At 39.4% G+C, this 20,065-nt stretch overlaps 1 protein-coding gene across 5 annotated transcripts in view; it reads right to left on the bottom strand.

The window, feature by feature from the left end:
- syk (spleen tyrosine kinase) overlaps positions 1 to 20,065 on the bottom strand; it is a 44,349-nt gene that overhangs the window by 2,877 nt on the left and 21,407 nt on the right. For 3 of the 5 annotated variants that reach the window (XM_056736008.1, XM_056736007.1, XM_056736006.1), the window contains 7 exons: positions 18,941 to 19,024; positions 18,256 to 18,324; positions 10,277 to 10,349; positions 9,101 to 9,260; positions 5,563 to 5,772; positions 1,537 to 1,726; positions 827 to 967 (listed from right to left, as the gene is read on the bottom strand). In XM_056736008.1, coding sequence (XP_056591986.1) covers positions 827 to 967; positions 1,537 to 1,726; positions 5,563 to 5,772; positions 9,101 to 9,260; positions 10,277 to 10,349; positions 18,256 to 18,324; positions 18,941 to 19,024 — 927 coding nt within the window. The remainder of the gene's footprint in view (positions 1 to 826; positions 968 to 1,536; positions 1,727 to 5,562; positions 5,773 to 9,100; positions 9,261 to 10,276; positions 10,350 to 18,255; positions 18,325 to 18,940; positions 19,025 to 20,065) is intronic. The other 2 variants (XM_056736009.1, XM_056736010.1) reach the window with 2 other exon arrangements.

Genomic DNA, 20,065 nt, shown 5'->3' on the forward strand with positions numbered 1-20,065 from the left:
CTTAACATTGTCAAAAAACTAGTTGGCCGTATTACATAGTATTTCTGTGCTCAATACACTCCCCAGCGATCGTACAGGTTTCGGAAAGTTTTTTGCGAACATATAAAACTGTTTTGTAACAATTTTTCTTAGTCCCTTATTGGACAATTCTCCCGGATAAGCACACGGCACGGAGAGCAGGAGAAGGAGCATCTGCAGAAATCATTTTCACTTGTGTGCAGGAGAGAGAGAGAGAGCATATGTTCGCGAAGTTCAGGTGTTTGTTTGTTCACTACATTTGGGTGATGAATGTAATATAAACGGTGGATATTATGTTGGATTTGGAGATCGTTTGAATATAAGACATGGAGCCATCCCATCGCTAAAAGATGCCAGACATGAACCATATGCGGTGAGTAAATCTGATGTCTGTCTTTTGTTGACAATGTGCTTTAGTTCAGCCTCCCCCTCACCCCCTAACGCGCCATATAATTTCGGAAGTAATTCAATTCAAGTAATAGTACAGCTGTATCTATCTTTTATAAATGTGATCAAACTAAATACCCTTCGAAGATACGACGTATGCAATACTGCTTTATAGGTTCTCAAGATTAATATGAGATTGGTTAGTGTGTTAGGGCCACTTTAATAACATTAATTTCAGTATATTAATATATTATTGGCAGAAATTATTAAATTAAACTTTTCTCCAAAAGCATTTGATGTACTGTACCATCTTTTCCTGCCCCAATTTATCAATGCCTTAGCTTTGCTACAGTATAATAGTCCTTGAACATTTTAACTGTTGATTTTAAAGGATACTTGATTATTTTGACAGTTTTTACACCTTGTATGGTTTTTGTCCAAATGAATAAGCCTCCCACATCAGGACTCCAAAGCTCCACACGTCACTCTTAGAGGAGAACTTCAAGTAATTCATGCACTCAGGTGCATACCATTTCAATGGCCATTTACCATGACCTTTGGCCTACAGAAGAAGAGAACAAAAACATTCAGATTATGTTAAGCACTGATTCTAGAGCACTGAAACGAAGACTTTTCGAAGAGTATTATTTATTAATATAAAATTAATATTGGATAATAAACAAAAAACTGTCAGAAATAAGGGTCAAAACTGTCATTGGGGCGGTACCCTTTTTCTGGAAAGTACATACAGTATTAGTTATTGAAGATAAATATTGGTACCATATAGCATATAATATAGCATATAGCAGAACCTACATAAAAGTTCCCAGTGACAGCATATGTAAAAAATTCTGTCAGTGTACAAAAAATATTTTTCTGAAAATGTTTGAAAAACAATTTTTCTGTTTTCAAATGTTTTGAAGAAAGCAAAGTACATTTTTTGAAAAAAGTGTACATTTAAATTCAAATGTTTCTGTGAATTCAAAAGATTTGTGAATCAAAAGATTTGTGAGTGAACCCGTAAGCAAATGTTCTATAGTGTTGCTTTAATTACACAAATTGCCATTATATGAACCATAGATTATTAAAAAACCTGTTTACTTATAGCATCAGCTGACTGAGATATACTACCTTGTAATAGTTCTCATCTTCTGTCAGGGCTTTAGAGAGTCCAAAGTCACTGATCTTGGCATAGTGCTGAGTAACTAAAAGCACATTCCTGGCTGCCAGATCTCTGTGAACAAAGTTGTGCTCTTCCAGATATTTCATACCCATAGAAACCTGATGAACCAGTTCAGTAATGTTCTTCCCAGAGATGTGTCTTACATGTAAACACAAAACAAAAGCTTTTTATTAATTCAGTTTTTATAAGTACTTAACAATTTATTACTATTGTTTTTGTCATTTTCTTAAAACAGATAATCCATTCAGAGAACAAACACTTTCATAAAATACCTGTGGAATACTGTGGATTTATCACTAAAATGATTTACCAGTAACACTTTGCTAGTGTATGTTGACTACATTATAATGGGTGCAAACGTCTTTCTTTTTTGATGGACATTAAAAGTAGTTATATTATAACAAAATAACATTTAATAGGCAATTTGTTCTATTCCAGTTCATATTTTTTATGTAATTTTTTTTGGAATGTTCTTTAAAGTGCAATACGGGCAATTTTCCCAGTCTGCTGCTTCGATGTCTTCTAGCAATACTAGTGTAGTATAGCTAATAACAGGGTTGGGGAGTAACTGGTTACATGTACATTACTGTAATCCGTTTAAGTTACATGAAAAAAAGTAAATAATAAAAATGATTATTATAACCAAATATAATACATTTGTTATATTATAAATCTTTACCTGCCCCCCTTAACATTTAAAATAAGTGGAGAGACTTTTAAAACGGTGTGCTTTAAGAAATGCACTTCCTAAGAAGCCATGAAAGTCCAAAACAATGCTGCATTCAATACAAAAGTAATTCCCGCGGCTCACAACGATATATTGACATCTGATAAAGCGATTTGATCGGTCTGCCCAAGAAACTTAATGTTATTTACAACGTTACAATCTACAATCCACAGCCACAGGAAGTCAGTTTGCACACGCGATTGGTTGTTTCCAAAACACGTCTTGTGACCTTAAAAGTATCTCCAGGAAGGGTACCACATGTGAAATTTTTTCTCAGATTTGGGAAAAACTTGTTGTTTTTAATACTGCATTCATTATGTATGATTTAAAACTATATTTACGAAAAACAGCTGTTCATCTCCCTCCAGAACTTGCATGTGCAAAGCGTGTGGGGCATATGAATGCGATTGGAATTCACCCGAAGATGCGATAATAGCATCCCTTTTCTTGCACAGGCCAATAGATTTGCTTTATAAGATATCAGTTTAATGTCACAAAGGCCAGGACTGCTTTTTTGCTGAATGTATTTGCGTTTTTTGCTTTTATTGATTTGACTTCAACCCAATATCTTCATAAATATCTTCTTGAAAAAACAACACCACCCACATCTTGGATGTACTGGGGACTGGGGGCGAGTAAATGAATAGCAATGTCATTTTTGGGTAAAATAACGCATTAAGAAATATCAAAACAATTACAAAGCCAATTTCTATTTTTATTAAATATCATGAAAAGGAAAAAATACTGGCTGCAATGTTGCAATATTTTAAGATATGGCCAATAAGTAACTGCATCTTATTTATACTTTTGGAGTCTGGCCCTCAAAGAAAAGTGCCCTGCCAATGCGTCATAATGCGTCGGATTGAGTTGCTGGAACCATAGATTTTAGTTTAATATAATATAAAATATTCAAATATTTATATAATATAGTTATAAAAACTGATCGAGCTGCTTCAGAAGACATTTGTTAACCCCCTGGAGGCATACCGATTAGTTTTATGATGGATTTATGTATTTTTTTGGAGCTTCAAAATCATGCCATCCACCACCATTACCAAGCTGGGAAGAGCTAGGATATTATTTCATATAACTCAGACTGTGGTCCGTTTAAAGAAGAAGGTTATAAACCAGTGGTGTGGTCGGGGCCATACGAACGCATACGCCGTATGCTTACTTTCAAAGAGTCCAGCTGAAGACATCAGCTAATATTGATAAAACTCCAAAATCTATTCTGTAAAATCTTGCATAAGTTTTTACTAGTGGTGGGCCGTTAACGGCGTTAACGGCGTTAACGCAGTGAGACTATTATCGCGCTTTAAAAAAATTGTCGCCGTTAATCTATTCTCAAAGTTGGGTTGGGAGCTGGGTCTATACTACGCAAGCTATGATGACTTTCACCTTGATATTTTAGCGCGGATGTATACCAGCTTAACTGCACTGTACGGAGCGAGAACGAGATTTTTCAACTCGCGTGATTCGCGCCATTCGCGGAAGCGGAAGCAGAAGCCGCCTCATCATCTCATAAGCAGGGCTTCATTCGCGCGATTCGCGCAGCAAGTAGTTCTATTGGCTCTTTGCATTAACATATAAATCACTCGCGCTTGACACGCCATTCGCGTTTGGTCTGAACACAACATCACGTTACTGTGAAATTACCGCATCAAACGTGACGTGCTAACATGGATGCAGCTATGAAGCCGCCGGGTTTGCTTCAGGGAATATTAATTTTAAAAAAGCTTCCCAATGGAAACATCGACAAGACTAAGGTTGTTTGCACCTTGTGCAATGCGGAATTGGTTTAAAAAAAAAACTTTCTCTCAACAGGTAGTGGTCTAGCTTTAGTTAAAATCAGTAACTTTGTATTGAGATCTAATGTATTATGGCTCCTGTATGACATATCGCTTGTTGCTCCCTCACTCTTTGTAAGTCGCTTTGGAGAAAAGCGTCTGCTAAATGACTAAATGTAAATGTACTGTAGGAGCTCTTCCAGTCTCAAGTACCACCTAAACGCAAAGAATCCCTTAGCTAATGCGGAAGTAAACACAAGTTCATTTTCCATCCATCCATTTTCTACCGCTTATCCGAACTACCTCGGGTCACGGGGAGCCTGCGCCTATCTCAGGAGTCACAAGTTCATTTTATTGAACATAATTTAATTTTCATCACCAATTATCATAGTAGAACAGCTTTCTCAAGCAGTTTGTGATGCATTTTGGAAACAGGAGATGAGCCCCTGGTCTAATGCGCCACCTGGCTTTAGACACCCGTTCTCAAAGACTTACTTTTAGTCATTATTTGGGTAGCATACATTCTGAATGCCTTCGGCAGAATTCAAATGAGCCATTTTAATCTAGATTAATCTAGATTCATTTTGGAATTAATCTAGATTAATCTAGATTAAAAAAATTAATCTATGCCCACCACTAGTTTTTACGCATTCTTGTATATGTGATGCATTACAAAGATATGATGCTTTGAAAAAAATATATTGTATTGTGGTCGACAGTACTGGGTACTTCATATTCAAAGCATAAGCGAAGAATGCATAAATATTTAACAGAAAAAGTTGTCATATTTTACTAGAAAAACAACTCAAACAAACACACTGACCCCTTTCTTTTGGCCATGTGTGGTCGGGGTTATCATTGTATAGTATAGTTCAACACTTTTTTTGTTAGGACTACCCCACTGTTATAAACACCTGGGATGGCTTGTGGGTGAGTAAAATATCTGCTTAGTTATTTTCTCCGGAGAAGTGTTCCTTTAAAGCAATTTCTTGGAAAATAACCTAGTTACTAATTTATAATTTGTTGTCAACCATAGACATAAAATTAAATATAACATATTCAGATAAGAGTTTTGCTTCAAATATTGATTTCCCATTACATTTTTCTAAAATTAACTTATTACAATTAGGTTTTAAAGTGCTATTGAACAGCTGAACAGCTGTCTCTACAGTAGTTATTATTAGCAGCCAGATTAATGGCAGCCAAAAATACCTAATTTAGATCGTTTATATTGATCTGCATATTTAAGTTAAAGGATGGAACTTAATTAATTTGCCTTAAAAAATAACAAACCGATGAAAACTGTGTCCTAAATGTTATTACCTTCATTACCCTTTCAGTGTTCATGTACAGGATGCTGTGCATTATTGTAAATGTACTTTGCAAAGCATCAGCTGTGACTTTATGTTATTATGTTAATTTGTAGTATCTTACTTTATGTTATTGTCACTGTGACTCACTTGTTTTTCTGTAAGAACTTGTGCAGTGGGCCCAGCTCAGCAAGCTCCATGACAAGCATGAGGTTTTCAGCTTCGCAGATGCCAATCATGCGTACGATGTAGGGATTATCCAGCTGCTGCATGACACTTGCCTCACGCAACATCTCCTCCTTTACTGCTGTGTTATTATCTTCGTTCTTCAGAATCTTCACAGCCACAACCTTTTGTGTCCTGAAAATCAGATGAAACTCTATTGGTACGTTGCTGTGTCATTATTGAGGGCTATAGATTTTCACATGCTTTGGATATCAGTTTGGTACCGAACAAACCACATTTGTGCAACCTAAAAATTAACTTAAAGCAAGCACAACCTATCAGTGTTGAAAACAACCTAATTTTATTATCGCAATTAACAACGGTAAGCATATGATAATGATTTAACTGATTTGGGTAAGTGTAATAATTGGGGAGCTTTTACCCAACTGCCAGAGGGAACCCTCTCCTGGGGATTACCCATAGACAGTTCATTTTGTACTTCATGTACATATTGCAACCATATTTAAACCCCACCATTGCCAAAAACACTTTGCTACTGAAATTGATCCTTGTTTTAACCATTGTCTGTTTCACTGCAATATTTGATTTTTGGATAAACCTTCATTCTGTTTGCCTGGTTGGGCTGTCTTTTTGGGTTAAGTTCACTGTTAATGTAATTACTTTGTCTTTCTGCCTGACAATAAGGATTGATTATCTTAAACTGCACATGGGTCTAACACTGTAGCCTTGGTCAGTTGATAAAAGTGCTCTTCACAAAATGCCTCATGATTTCGATATTGAGGAAGTTTTCGAAGTTTTTTCCAAACCGTACAAACCGAATACACATTGGTCAAAGTGCTCTCGTGAAAACAATTTAAAGGGGTCATTTGAATCGGCTCATACAAATATTATTGTTTGCTTTAAATTTAATACACTGTGTTTAAATGATTTACGGTTAAAAATCGCTGTATTTCCCGCATACCGTGCATGTTTGTATCTCCTCTTTGCTCCGCTTCTCTGAAACGCACTGATATTTTACAAAGGTCATCGCTCTGAAAGCGAGGTGTGCTATGATTGGACAGGTCACTAGTGCGTAGTGATTGGTCGAATACTGCACGGAACTGTAACCCCTCTTATCAAATTCGGAACATCAGGCTGTACCGGCGATGGTACAATGAGATTAACAAGACCACCCACTTACTTGCACATATATTAACATTTATGCATTTGGCAGACGCTTTTGTCCAAAGCGACTTACATTACATTATCCTATACATTTATAAATAGGTATGTGCAATCCCCTGGGATCAAACCCACAATCTTGCGTTGTTGACGCAATGCTCTTACCACTGAGCAAAAGGAAAGCTTGCACATACATTTGGGCGGTCTTATTCAAACCATACCACAATGTGACGTACATGCGTGGGGGTGTGGTTACACGAGGCGTTTCAGGAAGGTCTGCATAATTTGTTTCCGACACTTAAATTTTTGCAATTTTACTTGTCTAATACATGCACGGGGAACTTATAACACACCAAAGATACAGAAAAACAAGTATTTCTGCCATATGACCCCTTTAAAAGCACAAGGCATAAAGGACAGATCATGCTTTTTTGTTTTACTCCTGGGAATAACTAATTCCCTATTAGTAGATAAGGAGGTGTTGGAGCCACAGTCAGGAAACAATGCAGTGGTGATGAACTGTCCTTATGTAATTTGGTAAAAGTATGTGTTGTAGCCTCACCACGCCTCTCACTCAGTAATGGAAATGTGGCATTTGAGAGACCTGCTATCTGTTAAATTAACAAAGACAGCATGAATATCCACTTTAGGGTTGCTATTGAGTGCATCGTGCCAATGTTGTAAAATTTGAATCAGAACATTACCCGTTGATCTATTTGCGATGTTTAAATTTGACCAGCTACATCTTCCTGAATGCCATCGCTAAGAATTCCTTCATACACTTTCCCAACACAGCTAAGTATTAAATTAATAATTCGTTTTTTCCATTGTTTTGGAAAAACGCCTTTGCTGCATTCACTTCACGAAGTTTGGTCTTGACTTGTCCTATACTCAGTAAAGGAACACTCTGACAACTTACAAATGATTTGTTCCTCATACATTTTGTCAAAAGGAGAAATCATGCAGTTGTCTGAGTAATAGAAGTGGGAGGCATCATTCATCCATATATAAAAATAGGCCACATTGGCTAGAATCCATCAAAAATCTCCTAAAATCAATTCCATCTACATGTCCTGATTTACAATATAGGCAATTAATCACATAAGTAAATGGTCTATTCAAGCATTTCCAGGCAAATATTAAGTCAAAATTGTTTAAAATGGTAAAAACAAGCAGATTGTGGAGCAGGTCAGTGTGCATGCAGGTGACTTTAAAAGCTCCACCTAGAGTTCCTGGTTCCTGGAATATACATAGATAGAGATTTGCAAGAATCTCAATCAGGATTGACATTTATGCATTTGGCAGACTCCTTTATCCAAAGCGATTTAGATTGCATTATCCTATACATTTGTTTCTAAATGTGTGCAATCCCCTGGGATCGAACCCACATCCTTGCGTTGTTAACGCAATGCTCTTACCACTGAGCTACAGGAAAGCTCCTTTAAAAAAGAAATAGTGTTAAAAGATATCACTCGATGGATACTAGAAAAGTCTATGTAGAGAAAAAATGCCTAGAATGCTTTTCATACTTTTTTGATGTGTCTGTATGTAGGCTAACATACTGTATGTTAGCCTACACACAACTTTTTACAACTGAACAATTTGTTTAGGAGTAAATTAAAAAAGTGAGTTTTCAAATAAATTCAAAATGTTAAATAAATTTTGATTTATGATGGTATGTGTCTGCCATGGCATAAGCACAGGAATTTGAGAAAAAATCATCTGTTTTTAGGTTCAAAAGTTATAAGGATAAGAGAAACACGCTATAGTAGGCTGATTGAGAATTTTGCTATGACATAAATTCAGACTGTCTATTCTATATACTGTCTATATATCTATTTTCCTATGTGTAATGTTTCAGGGGCTGCTAAAGAAGTTTGCATAATTCTCACCATGGTCTAATTCTTCTGAATTATACAAAAGTTGGATAAACAGACTGACAGTTGACTTATTAACTTGATGACTAGACATGATTCTGATTAGTTATGACATTAAGGAATACTGTATAATGTAAGGGATAGTGTATTCAATAATATAGTTATTTATTTTATTTGTAATATAAAATTGCACCAGCTGAGATGACTTGCAGTACCTGCATGACTTTGTTAGTTTTGAATGGTTGTTGTCGAGAAATAACTGACCATGGAAATTTGTGACTGGGCAATCAGAATAAAGCATTTCAGAGTGAAATGATTTAAGTGAAGTGATGCTGTCCATACTCGGAATTAGTGCTCTGCATTAAGTGCACACACAGTGAAGTGTGATTATCTCCAAAGTTCTTAAATAGCCCTAATATTTTTAAAGTACATTCAAATGTTTTATATAAGCTTGGTTGACTGACTTCTTCATTTGGTAGATGCCCTTTAAGACGGTTCCAAAATTGCCTGAGCCCAATTCTCCATCCTCAAGTGTCAGATCACTCCGGTTTACAGTAGTTGACCTCAGTTCTTCGGGGTCTGCATATGGACTCTCATACACCTTTGTGTCCATTGGCATAGCCTCTGTAGAAACATGATTTTACTAAATTTTAAAAGAAAAAAATATTAGGCTAAATAATTTTTTTATTGTAACATAGCAGCTGTACATGAGACATATTGACTAAAAGCAAAACAATTAAATGTATACCCGTAAAAAACAAAGTGAAAACACAGAAGACAGACATACCACATACAATCGCTCCACACACACAATATGAACACATGCTAACACACGTAGACATAGATACACATACGGACGTGCAGACACACAGACGCGCATGCACACACAGACAACAAAGAACTGCCAGTGAAAACAAAGAACTGCCAGTGAAAACCCCACTAAAGTATTATTTCATGATTTACTGTTTTCTGCATACGTAAAGACGGAGAAAGGGCAAAGACCGAAATTCTTGAAAGACCAAAATTCTGAAAATAATGACTGAAATAAATCTTTGGTGCTTGTTATCTCATATTACAGGGGTTCTCAACATTTTTATTCCAAGGCCCCCAATTGTAATTAACAATATTCATAGGCATCCCTCCCACTCACAAAAAATCAAAATATCTACCCAATAAAATATTTATAGCTTGACATTAAAATGTGCATTCATCATAAAATGCCAAAATAATAGAATTCTTGGTTTTTAGTTTTTTTAAATGTATTTCATTGCTCATTTAGTCTATTTTAATATAATAATTATCTTGCGATTCCATTGGTAGTACGATGGGGCCCCCTTGTGGGCCAAGGCCCCCCTGTTGAGAACCACTCTATATGATAATTCAACATTACCTGATGCGTTAGCCAAAATAAATAAACAATATTATTTATTTTTTAATATTTTTTATTTAGTGTGTAGTGTGGCTGCTTGAGAATAAAAAACAGTCCGCAAAATGACAAAGTCTGCACCAAAGGAAAACATTTCTTCCACAATATAAACAGCTCATGATGACATTGTTTTTCTGTATTAAACTTGTTTACATGATCTTGTGCACTTTAAGCATTTTTAATTGTAATGTAATGTAGTAGCGATAAAACTAACCTGTGTGAAAGATATTGCCTTGAAGATCCTCTCTGCAGTTTGAGTCAATATTATAAGGATTTTGAAGAAGGCCCTGCAAAGCACACACATTTATATTTGTGAAAATACACAGTGAAATAGAAAAGGAAAATGCGGACAGAACACAGGCATAATGCTATCTGAAATGCCTGAAGGGAAAATCCAATCACACTGTTTCCTGTGTTCTTCATGGCACCTTGATTAATTTTGAATGCCTTAATGACATCTACAGCTATTTAAAGGGTAAATAAATTGTAATTCGTATATACGGTATAAAAACACTGTCATCAGTGTCCATGAAGAACAGGAGTATTTTCTTAAAAAACGTAAAAAAGCAATCACATAAAGGATATTTAAAAAAAGAAAACAGGAGATATTTTGCACACAGGACTGATAATTAAGTAGCTTATAATGTAACAATGAAGTGATAGGAAAGTAAAATGAAAAAGATAGATATACAATCCGGGGAAAGTCTCCTTAAAAAAGCATATATAGAATAGCAATTTAGAAACATAATAGAAACAATTTACAGCTTTTCTACATTCTTTTAAATACTTACAGTGCTGCCTAATTGGCTGCTAATCTTTATACACTGTATTTAACCAGGGACATTGTGGCAGGGCTTTGGGGATTTGAGCCTTTTTAAAAATAAAGACAAATCGCAATGATAATATTGTTGTCAATATCACCAGCTAGAGTGCCCATGTGCACCATCAGAGGCTACTCCTTACTATTTCAAGTCATAGAACTACATTTCCCATAAACCCTTTCCTGAGGATTATGTTCCTGATTCCCCTATGTGGATTGTACTCTGCGTGGATTATGTTCCAGTATCATCAATGTGGATTGTAGCCTGGTTATTGTTGTGAATTATCTGTGTTTGTGTTTTATAAAGCTTTTGTACTTGCATTTGGATTTTAGCTCCTCCTTGTCCTGGCTCACATGTGACAGAACGAACAACCTACTTTGAATTTAGCAACACAAATTATGTGTCTCCGTCAAGAAGTTTGGCTCATTAAGGACTATGTTATGGACTTTGTTGAGTTGGCAAATTTGACTGGCATGAATGACATACTGTAATATAAAAGGATATACTGTCTGTGATATTTCTGGCCACCAAGCTGAGATGGCTACCACTGAGTTACCGCAAAGAGATATGCCTATGCCTATGCCTATGCCTATATTTCTTTCATGAAGGCCTTCGAACATGTGTCTGAGAACAAGACAGATAATCCACAGGACACGCTGTACTACTGTACATTGAGCAGTTTACAAGTGGGCAGCCACAAGCTCTTGTTCGCAGCTTTGAATATATAAGTCTACTGCTTATATTAAAAGGGCTTTGAAATAGACACAAATACACACACTTCGGATGTCTTGGAATGGAAGGTGAGGAGGAGCAATGGAGACGCAGACGGAGCCGAGATGAGGCAGTTAAGTAATGGTAGGTACTTTTAATGTGACCACTAGTAGTCTTTACAGCCAGAGATCTACACTATGTTAGAATGAGCTTATAAAATTAATTTGCTGAATTCATTTAACTGTTAACTTATTTTTGTATTTAAAGTTATGTGTACTTCCTGAGAAATTGTAATGTTATTATAACCTTAGATGATCTCATGTCACTTAATTCTTACCTGTCATACTTAATTAAGAGAGAAATCTAACATTAATGACATTCTTAAACATTCCCTGTCTAAAGTTTTTTTTTTTTTTTTAATTTTATGACAGCAACAGTAAATGTTGTGTTGTATTATATATTGTTTTATGTTATCAGCTGTGGAACTACACAAAGTCGGAAATGTATATTGTACTTTTAATCGTCTGTGAAACACTAACACACAGCATGATGATGATAATAAGTGCGTTCACATGCACAAAATAAACGGATATCTATCAAAAATCAGCTTATAAGAAACCTGCTTTAACGCATTTAAATGCATTGTAATAAACCGGCTACACAGAAAACACCATTTTGAGACTTGTCGGGTTTCTCGAGAGCAGTGAAGTCATTGGCTTTGTCCAAATTCGGGGGCTGCTTTCTTTGAATGATGTTTTATTAACAAAGCCGGAGCACATAATCAAACTCGGCTGGTTCGCTATCAGCAATCACAACATCTATCCTATCAGCTCAAGCGAGCCTCCTCATAAATAAGACCAGTATATTTCCTGCGCCTTCTCTCCAAGTATTGCAACATTATTGCAACATGTCAGAGACACCGACTCCAGTCACTTACTTCAGTCCCACCGAACAGGATTCACTTGCGCATTTGAGCTCCTCTGAGCGCTCCAGTCCCGGCGCAGCTGCAGAGAACAAGCCCGAGGCTACCCTACGAGGCCGCCAGCTTGACTGGTCATAACAACACATCTTGAAGCGCTACTGCACTTCTTCACCGTGCCCAACCAGGCAGCATCTCCACTCGCCTGCGGCGTCGTACGCTTCAGCGCATACGGCCATCCCAGCTATCGGAAAATTGTCGCGCATTGCCCAATCGGGACGTCTGCAGACAGAGGCCCGCCTTCCTCCACAGAGAAGACGAATCAGGATCCTGGATCGTCACTAGCACAGCCAGGCTCTTCCACCTCCATGGCAAGGCAAATCTCCCATCCACCATGCTGCCGCAGCAGGCCATCCGCAAGTCTGCAGACAGAGGCTCGCCTTCCTCCACAGAGAAGACGAATCAGGATCCCGGATCATCACGAGCCCAGCCAGGCCCTTCCACCTCCACGGCAAGGCAAATTTTCCAGCCACCATGCTGCCGCAGCAGGCCATCTGCAAGTCTGGGCTTGTTTGGGCTCGTATGAGGAGCAGCTAATGTCGCTAGCTGCCTTCCAGCTCGGAGATATGGAGGAATCGTTTCCGACTCCCATTTCCCTCAGCTACTTGGACAACGTAAGCTGGCCTCCAATGACGGTTCAACAAGTCATTAACCCGTTCCCCCACTTCTCGCCAAGACCCTTGCCAGCAGATACCTATCGCGAGGCTGCCTCCGTTAGCATCTCAGGCCCCGGTTTCCGGCTTCACCTCCCCCTAAGGGTACGGCCCGCCATGGATGCCACCACTAACGCGAGGCTGCCTCCGTTAGCCGTTCAATCGGCCGCTATTCCCTCTCTTCTCTCTTTACTGCAGGCACGGGCAAGTTTCTCACTGGCTACAGCATCTTCCATGCCGGTGCCAGTCAACACCCCGGTTTTGGAACCACCCTCCGTCTCCACCAGCATCAGGACGCAGATCTTGGCAGGTGCAGACGTACATTTATTTCAGCTTCTATCACAACTCTCACCCCAGTACGCAGATCTGCAGATTTCCTACGGCAACATTTCATTCACTTTAAAAAACAGGTCCCCCAATCACTCCCGCACTCTGTCCTTCCTAGAATTCACCGCAGCATTTTCCCGCTTCACTGACATCGTCTGCACGTTGTTCCCTCACAGGAGGCATGAGCTTGCGCTCTCCTACGGAGGGGGCACCTTTTTATACATACCATAAGCTGTTTTCAGCAAAGTGCGCTATAAGGGTGGCTCAGGGGAACTAGTGCGCCTACTGGGGGTCACTGGACACTGAGCTCCACAATAAAAAACATATCCTGCGTGGTGTGCCGCTCCGTGTCAAACAGCACCATAGTCTGTCCCCTAGTCACTCCCGCCATTCCCCCCTGTGAAATTTCGCATCCTCCTGTCTCCACCGCCTACGTACCAATCCTGCCAAATCACTCTCAGTCCTCTCAGCCAAACCTGATGCCACCAACACCTCAGCTTACGAGGTTTGAAGAAGCTTCAATGCAAACCGGTACACAAGGCAACGCTACTGGTACCTGCACGTTTGCCCCTATTGCGGAGACGGCCACGCCCTCATAGTTTGCCCAGTAAGTAAAGCTGGCAATAAACTTCTAACAAATATTTCTCGACTCCTGTCAATTTTTTACACCTAGCTTCAGAATTATCTATCCACCCTGATCGTGCATTCACAGAATACCTTATAACCGGCTTCTCTACAGGCTTCAATCCTGGCATCATAATCCCACTTTTCAGTATCATCTTCTGCCCCAATCTCCAGTCCACACTCGGCGAACCCGAAACCGATCTTCTCATCAAAAAAGAGATTGACGATAAATTCATGATTGGCCCTTTTCCCCCCACCGTTTCCCGTTTTCCATGTCAACCCCAATTTTCAGGGAAAGAGCTCCTCTTATTTGATCTCTCGTCCCCCCACGGCTCCCCCTTTCCAAGCATCAACAGCTTAATTCCGCCTTTACGAATTTGAGTAATATTACCACGACATCGAGCAAGCCATCAAGCTGATTAAATTTGCCGGACACGGTGCCTGGCTAGCCAAAGTCGATATCACATCCGCATTCAAAATCATGCAGCGACGAGCTCAGTTTATGGATCAAATTCCTCAAACAATGGAGTGGAATGTCTTTCTTTTACAATTAGCCAATAGGCCTGTCAGCTTGAAGGCCTTCGCTAGAGACTGTGACGCAAAACAGCGTTTCCATAGATAACCCCATCTGTCGTTCTCGACACAACGTCGAGAGACCGACAGAAAGGGAACGTCTTGGTTACGTATGTAACCTCAGTTCCATGATGGAGGGAACGAGACGTTGTGTCCCTTATGCCACAAACACGTATCGTATTCTGCTGCAGTTGTGAGAGGCTCTCAGGCTCTTCAGAACAAGAGGTAAATGAATGCTGCACGCAGGCTTCCTTTTATATCAGATATCCAGGGGCGGAGACCGGCATGCAAATATCATTCGCCAAATTTCCTTGGCCTTTTCTATAGTAGTCAGATTTGATTGGTTCTCAAGGGCGAACCCCATCTGTCGTTCTCGACACAACGTCTCGTTCCCTCCATCAGGGAACTGAGGTTACATACACCAAGACGATAAAATGTCATATTCTCTAAAAACAAATATTCTCTGGCTCCGTATTGGTTTAAAAAAATCAGAAACGTCTCTGCTGTGTCCTGCTGTTCTCACCACACAACAGGAGCAGCAGGTGATGCAATTACAAAATCCTCTGCAAGGCTAGAATGTCTCATTCAGTTAGGTTCCTGGACTTTTGATAAAACCTGGTATTGCGCAGCCGGGGCCCCACCCTGGAGCCAGGCCCGGGGTTGGGGCTCGTATGCGAACGCCTGGTGGTCGGGCCCCCCCCATGGGGTCCGTCCGGGCTCAGCCCGAAGGAGCGACGTGGGGCAACCCTCCCGTTGACCCACCACCTGCAGGAGGGACCGTAAGGGGCCGGTGCATAGTGGATCGGGCGGCAGTCGAAGGCAGGCGCCTCGACAACCCGATCCCTGGACGTGGAACCTAGCTCTAGGGACATGGAACATCACCTCTCTGGCAGGGAAGGAGCCTGAGTTTGTGCATGAGGTTCAGAGATTCCGACTTGAGGTGACAGCTTTGGCACTGGAACCACACTCCTTGAGAGAGGATGGACTCTTCACCACTCTGGAGATGCCGATGGTGAGAGGCGGTGGGCTGGTGTGGGTTTGCTTATAGCCCCCCAGGCGAAACTCTCGATTTACCGGTCAATCTACGTTCCTACTCTCACCTATGGTCATGAGCTGTGGGTCATGACCGAAAGGACAAGATCCCAGATACAGCCGGCCGAAATGAGCTTTCTCCGCAGGGTGTCTGGGCGATCCCTTAGAGATAGGGTGAGAAGCTTGGTCACTCGGGAAGAGCTCAGAGTAGATCCGCTGCTCCTCCACATCGAGAGGGGTCAGCTGAGGTGGCTCGGGCATCTTTTTCGGATGCCCCCTGGACGTCTGCCCGGGAAGGTGTTCCGGGCATGTCCCACCGGGAGGAGACCCGGGGGAAGACCTAGGACACGCTGGAGGGACTATGTCTCCCCGGAAGAGCTGGAGGAAGTGTCTAGGGAAGTCTGGGCATCCCTGCTTAGACTGCTGCCCCCGCGACCCGGCCCAGGATAAGCGGTAGAAAATGGATGGATGGATGGATGGACAATACTACTTTCTCTGAATTTTAATGCATTACAGACTTTTGTATTACTTTTGAGTTACTTAAAATTACTTAAAATAACTACCCTGCTGAAAAAAAACAATAAAAACAATTACAGAAATTCTAATGGTTTCTATTAATACACAATAGATCTGCCGCCATGATAGATTTACATTTATTAATTTGGCAGGTGCTTTTATCTAAAGCCACTTACATTGCATTGTACTATGCATTTGTTTCTTCCTACAGTAAGATATTTTATGACATCAACTAAGTATAGCCTACATGTCTCCATTTTGTATAGATTACAAAGATACAAGAGTGTTCCAAAAAATGTTTTATACAGTCAACATTTGCGTACCAGAATCCGGTAGATTTATGAGCGTCCATTCACGTTTGCATTCAGGGGATTACCTTTCTGTGTAATCTTATTTGAGATCCCTGTATGTTCTTTTGCGATTGCTTTGGTCCGAGGGGATAGCTTCGGAGGGTACCCATCTGTTCGCACCCGAGTTATGAAAGTTTTCTGGGAGAAATCAACAACGGGAGAATAGGGAGAACCGGAAGTGTTTTAAGCAGTGGTGTGGTCGGGCCATACGCGGCTATACGCTGCATAATACATTTCAGTCGCTCCTCACTGCAGAACGCAACATCCAGGGGGCAAGGATGGATCTAGTTTTTAAAGGAACTGAGGAACTACTTTCTTCCGACACAAATTTCAGCCCTTCATAACAGTTAAACAAACCTCAGCTTCTAATTCCAAACCATCATGTCTTGTAAATTTGCGCTGTGCTGCTTCATACAAATGGTGTCCGTGATACTGGTGGAATATTGCATGGCTCTCACCCAATCAGATTTGAGAACCAGAAAGAAATGTTGCATCATCTCTATAATTGATAGTGGGAATCAGCTGTGCGCAAACCGGTCCCGCATCTCTCACGGAGGAGCTCGGGAGCATAAGCGGACGAGCGACAGGACTATTGACGAGAGAGGACCGGGCCCGGACATGTGTTAAATTTGTATTTATGTTTTTGTGGCTGGCAGTTGACAGTTAGGTGGCTGCCAGGGGTTTTTCTTCCGTGTTATTGTTTGTTCATTTTATTAAAAAGCTATAGAATATCTGCTGGTTCTCACCTCCTTCCTTCCCTACGACTTTGAATTTACTTCATTGCCTTATAAGCCTTGTCGATCTGACTATATAATCCCTGTTAAATCAATCGGTCTATAGTGAAGTCTTGTCACTATTAACTGCAATTCTAAGCTTTGGACTCTTTAAGTGGGTCCTCTCTCATGGGTGGTAAGGTAGAGGAGTTAGTGGACTGTTTACTCATGTTATTGGCCTCTTGTCTTTAATAAAGAATGTTTATAAGGTTTCAATTGTGTTTTTTATATGGAGCCTTCTTCATAGAGCTTATTTACACTTTGCTAACACTGTAGTATTTACCAAAAAAACAATATGCACGACTAAGATGTTTATGCTTTTGGCAGGTGTTATTGTCAAGCCCTATGTGCTTGTATTTGTGCTTTTAGGGAACAAGCTAGTTGTCAGACGCCTTACGGGGTATTTCTAAGTGGCTAAATTACCAAGAACAAACATGTTTAGTTTTTATGGTAGTGCTTTTCTTGTTTTTTAACACCTGCAGTACTGTACAAAAGCATTAGGCACATAAGATGCAGTATATTTTAGGAAGATGGATTCATTATTATTATTGTAGGAAGCTGGGCAGAATTATAAAATGTCATGAAGGTCAACCAAACAACAACCAACATACAACTCTGTTGGACACAATAAGAAATTAATAAGGAATATACAGTCATTATTTGTAAAGAGTAAATATTGTTGGTGGTAATTTGATGTGATGTACAGGACAATGAATGGAGGAAGAAAGGGTTTAGGCATCCCATAGGCAAAATTAGAAGCGAAAATCACACGCAAGCAAGGCGGTGTCCTACCACTGCCAGTGGGGGAAACAGGAGAGGGGCGTGTTAGTGCACCTTTTTTTCCCCAGGTTTGGGGAAGGAGTATGATTTGATTCTGGAGAAAAATCCACCTGTGGCACCTCGCTAGAAACCACAATTTTAAAGAGCATAAGGTTATTCTCCTGGATCCTACACTATTTAATGTCAATGTTTAATCCTACAGATACATGACCCATTTGTAGGCTATTGCTTTATGCATTACAGCAGCAACTGGTAAAGACGTTAAGTGAAATTATTAAAAATAGGGCTATTGTTTTCTCAGCAATACAAAGCTCAGACATGTACAAACTGAATGTATATTTACCAACATTCACATGGTACCATATTCAGTGGCCCACATGTTAAATGGTATAATACAGTCTAGGTCAGTGGTCACTGGTTTTGTTTCGAGACCAAGATTTAACATATCAAGTAACAACCCAACAAAATCCCGAATTTGTAAACAAAAACTAATCAAAATAATATAGTAATCTTATGATCACAAACGACATATGTCCAACATAATTACATAATTATTTATTTAACATAATACAACATTGCCACCATGCATGCTTTCCTGATACAAAAAGAAAATGCCTGACAGCATGTATTTTGCATTACATACATTTTCCTGTAATGTCTTTACATAAAAGCATGTGCACACAAGCACTTGTTAAGACACACTCTTACTTGTAAAGATAATAACTTTAAAAGAACCTACCTCAGATGAATTTGATGGTCTCAGGCAAGACTCAGTAAGTACTCTGAGAAGTCCGTCAGGCTTGTAAGAATAGTGCTCTACTAGCTATCGTAGAAAACACACAACACATTGAAGTCATATTCTAGTCATAACTGCTTTTGTGTTGTAACTATTGTTTACTTGTTTATGTATTGTGGTTAAGTTTTGAAGCATGCATATTTGTATGTACTGTATGTACTGTACTGTATGTTGCAAGAACAAACAGACTAGAAGAAAACGAAAGCAGTACTTTGTTGCACAAATAGTCAATCCTTTCTACCTAACAATAAAGTAATACATTAATTAATTCTTTATTAAACATGACATGTTAAAACAATCCCCCACCATTGCAATACCCATACCTTGTTTAGAAATATTAAAGTGTCGGAAACCGTAGCTACATTCTATCTAAAAAGTGAATGCTCACCCAGACCTGCCTGAAACGCCTTGTGTAACCACACCCATACAAATCCACGTCAGCTAATGATATAGCAAGTAAGGTGGGCGGACCTGTCAGTACAATCGCTTTGGAACCTAAAGCTCCAAATATGGTATGAGGCATTACCATTTCAGTCACACGCTTGCAGTATTTGACCAATCACAGTGCACTGTTTAATTGGGCAAACATAGCACACCTTGCTTTTTAGACCGATGAGCTTTGTAAAAACTCTGCGTTTCAGCGAGGCAGGGCAAAGAGGAGACACAAACATGAATGGTAGGTGGAAAATACAGTGTTTTTTAACCATAAATCGTGTATACACATTGCATTACATCTAAAACAAACGATAATATTCACTTTAGCCGTGTCATATGACCACTTTAAATACTAAAATGCAACCAAAAGACCAACAAAAGGATACATAGTCCAGCTAATTTATTGGGGCATAACCTGTCATTTAACAATGACCTTATAATTTCTATATTAAAATATTAATATTTATAATAACCCTGTGCTTTTCCAATTACACTTTAATGGCAACTATTTTAATTCAACCAGGGCATAATATAAGAAAGCATGTAGAGAAAAGTAGATAAAGAATAGTGAAACCATATAGAGAAAAGTAAATAAAGAATAGAGAACGGCAACGTTTTTTTTTAGTTGTAAGA

The sequence above is a fragment of the Triplophysa dalaica genome, chromosome 22 (assembly GCF_015846415.1).
Source record: "Triplophysa dalaica isolate WHDGS20190420 chromosome 22, ASM1584641v1, whole genome shotgun sequence".
NCBI lineage: Eukaryota > Metazoa > Chordata > Actinopteri > Cypriniformes > Nemacheilidae > Triplophysa > Triplophysa dalaica.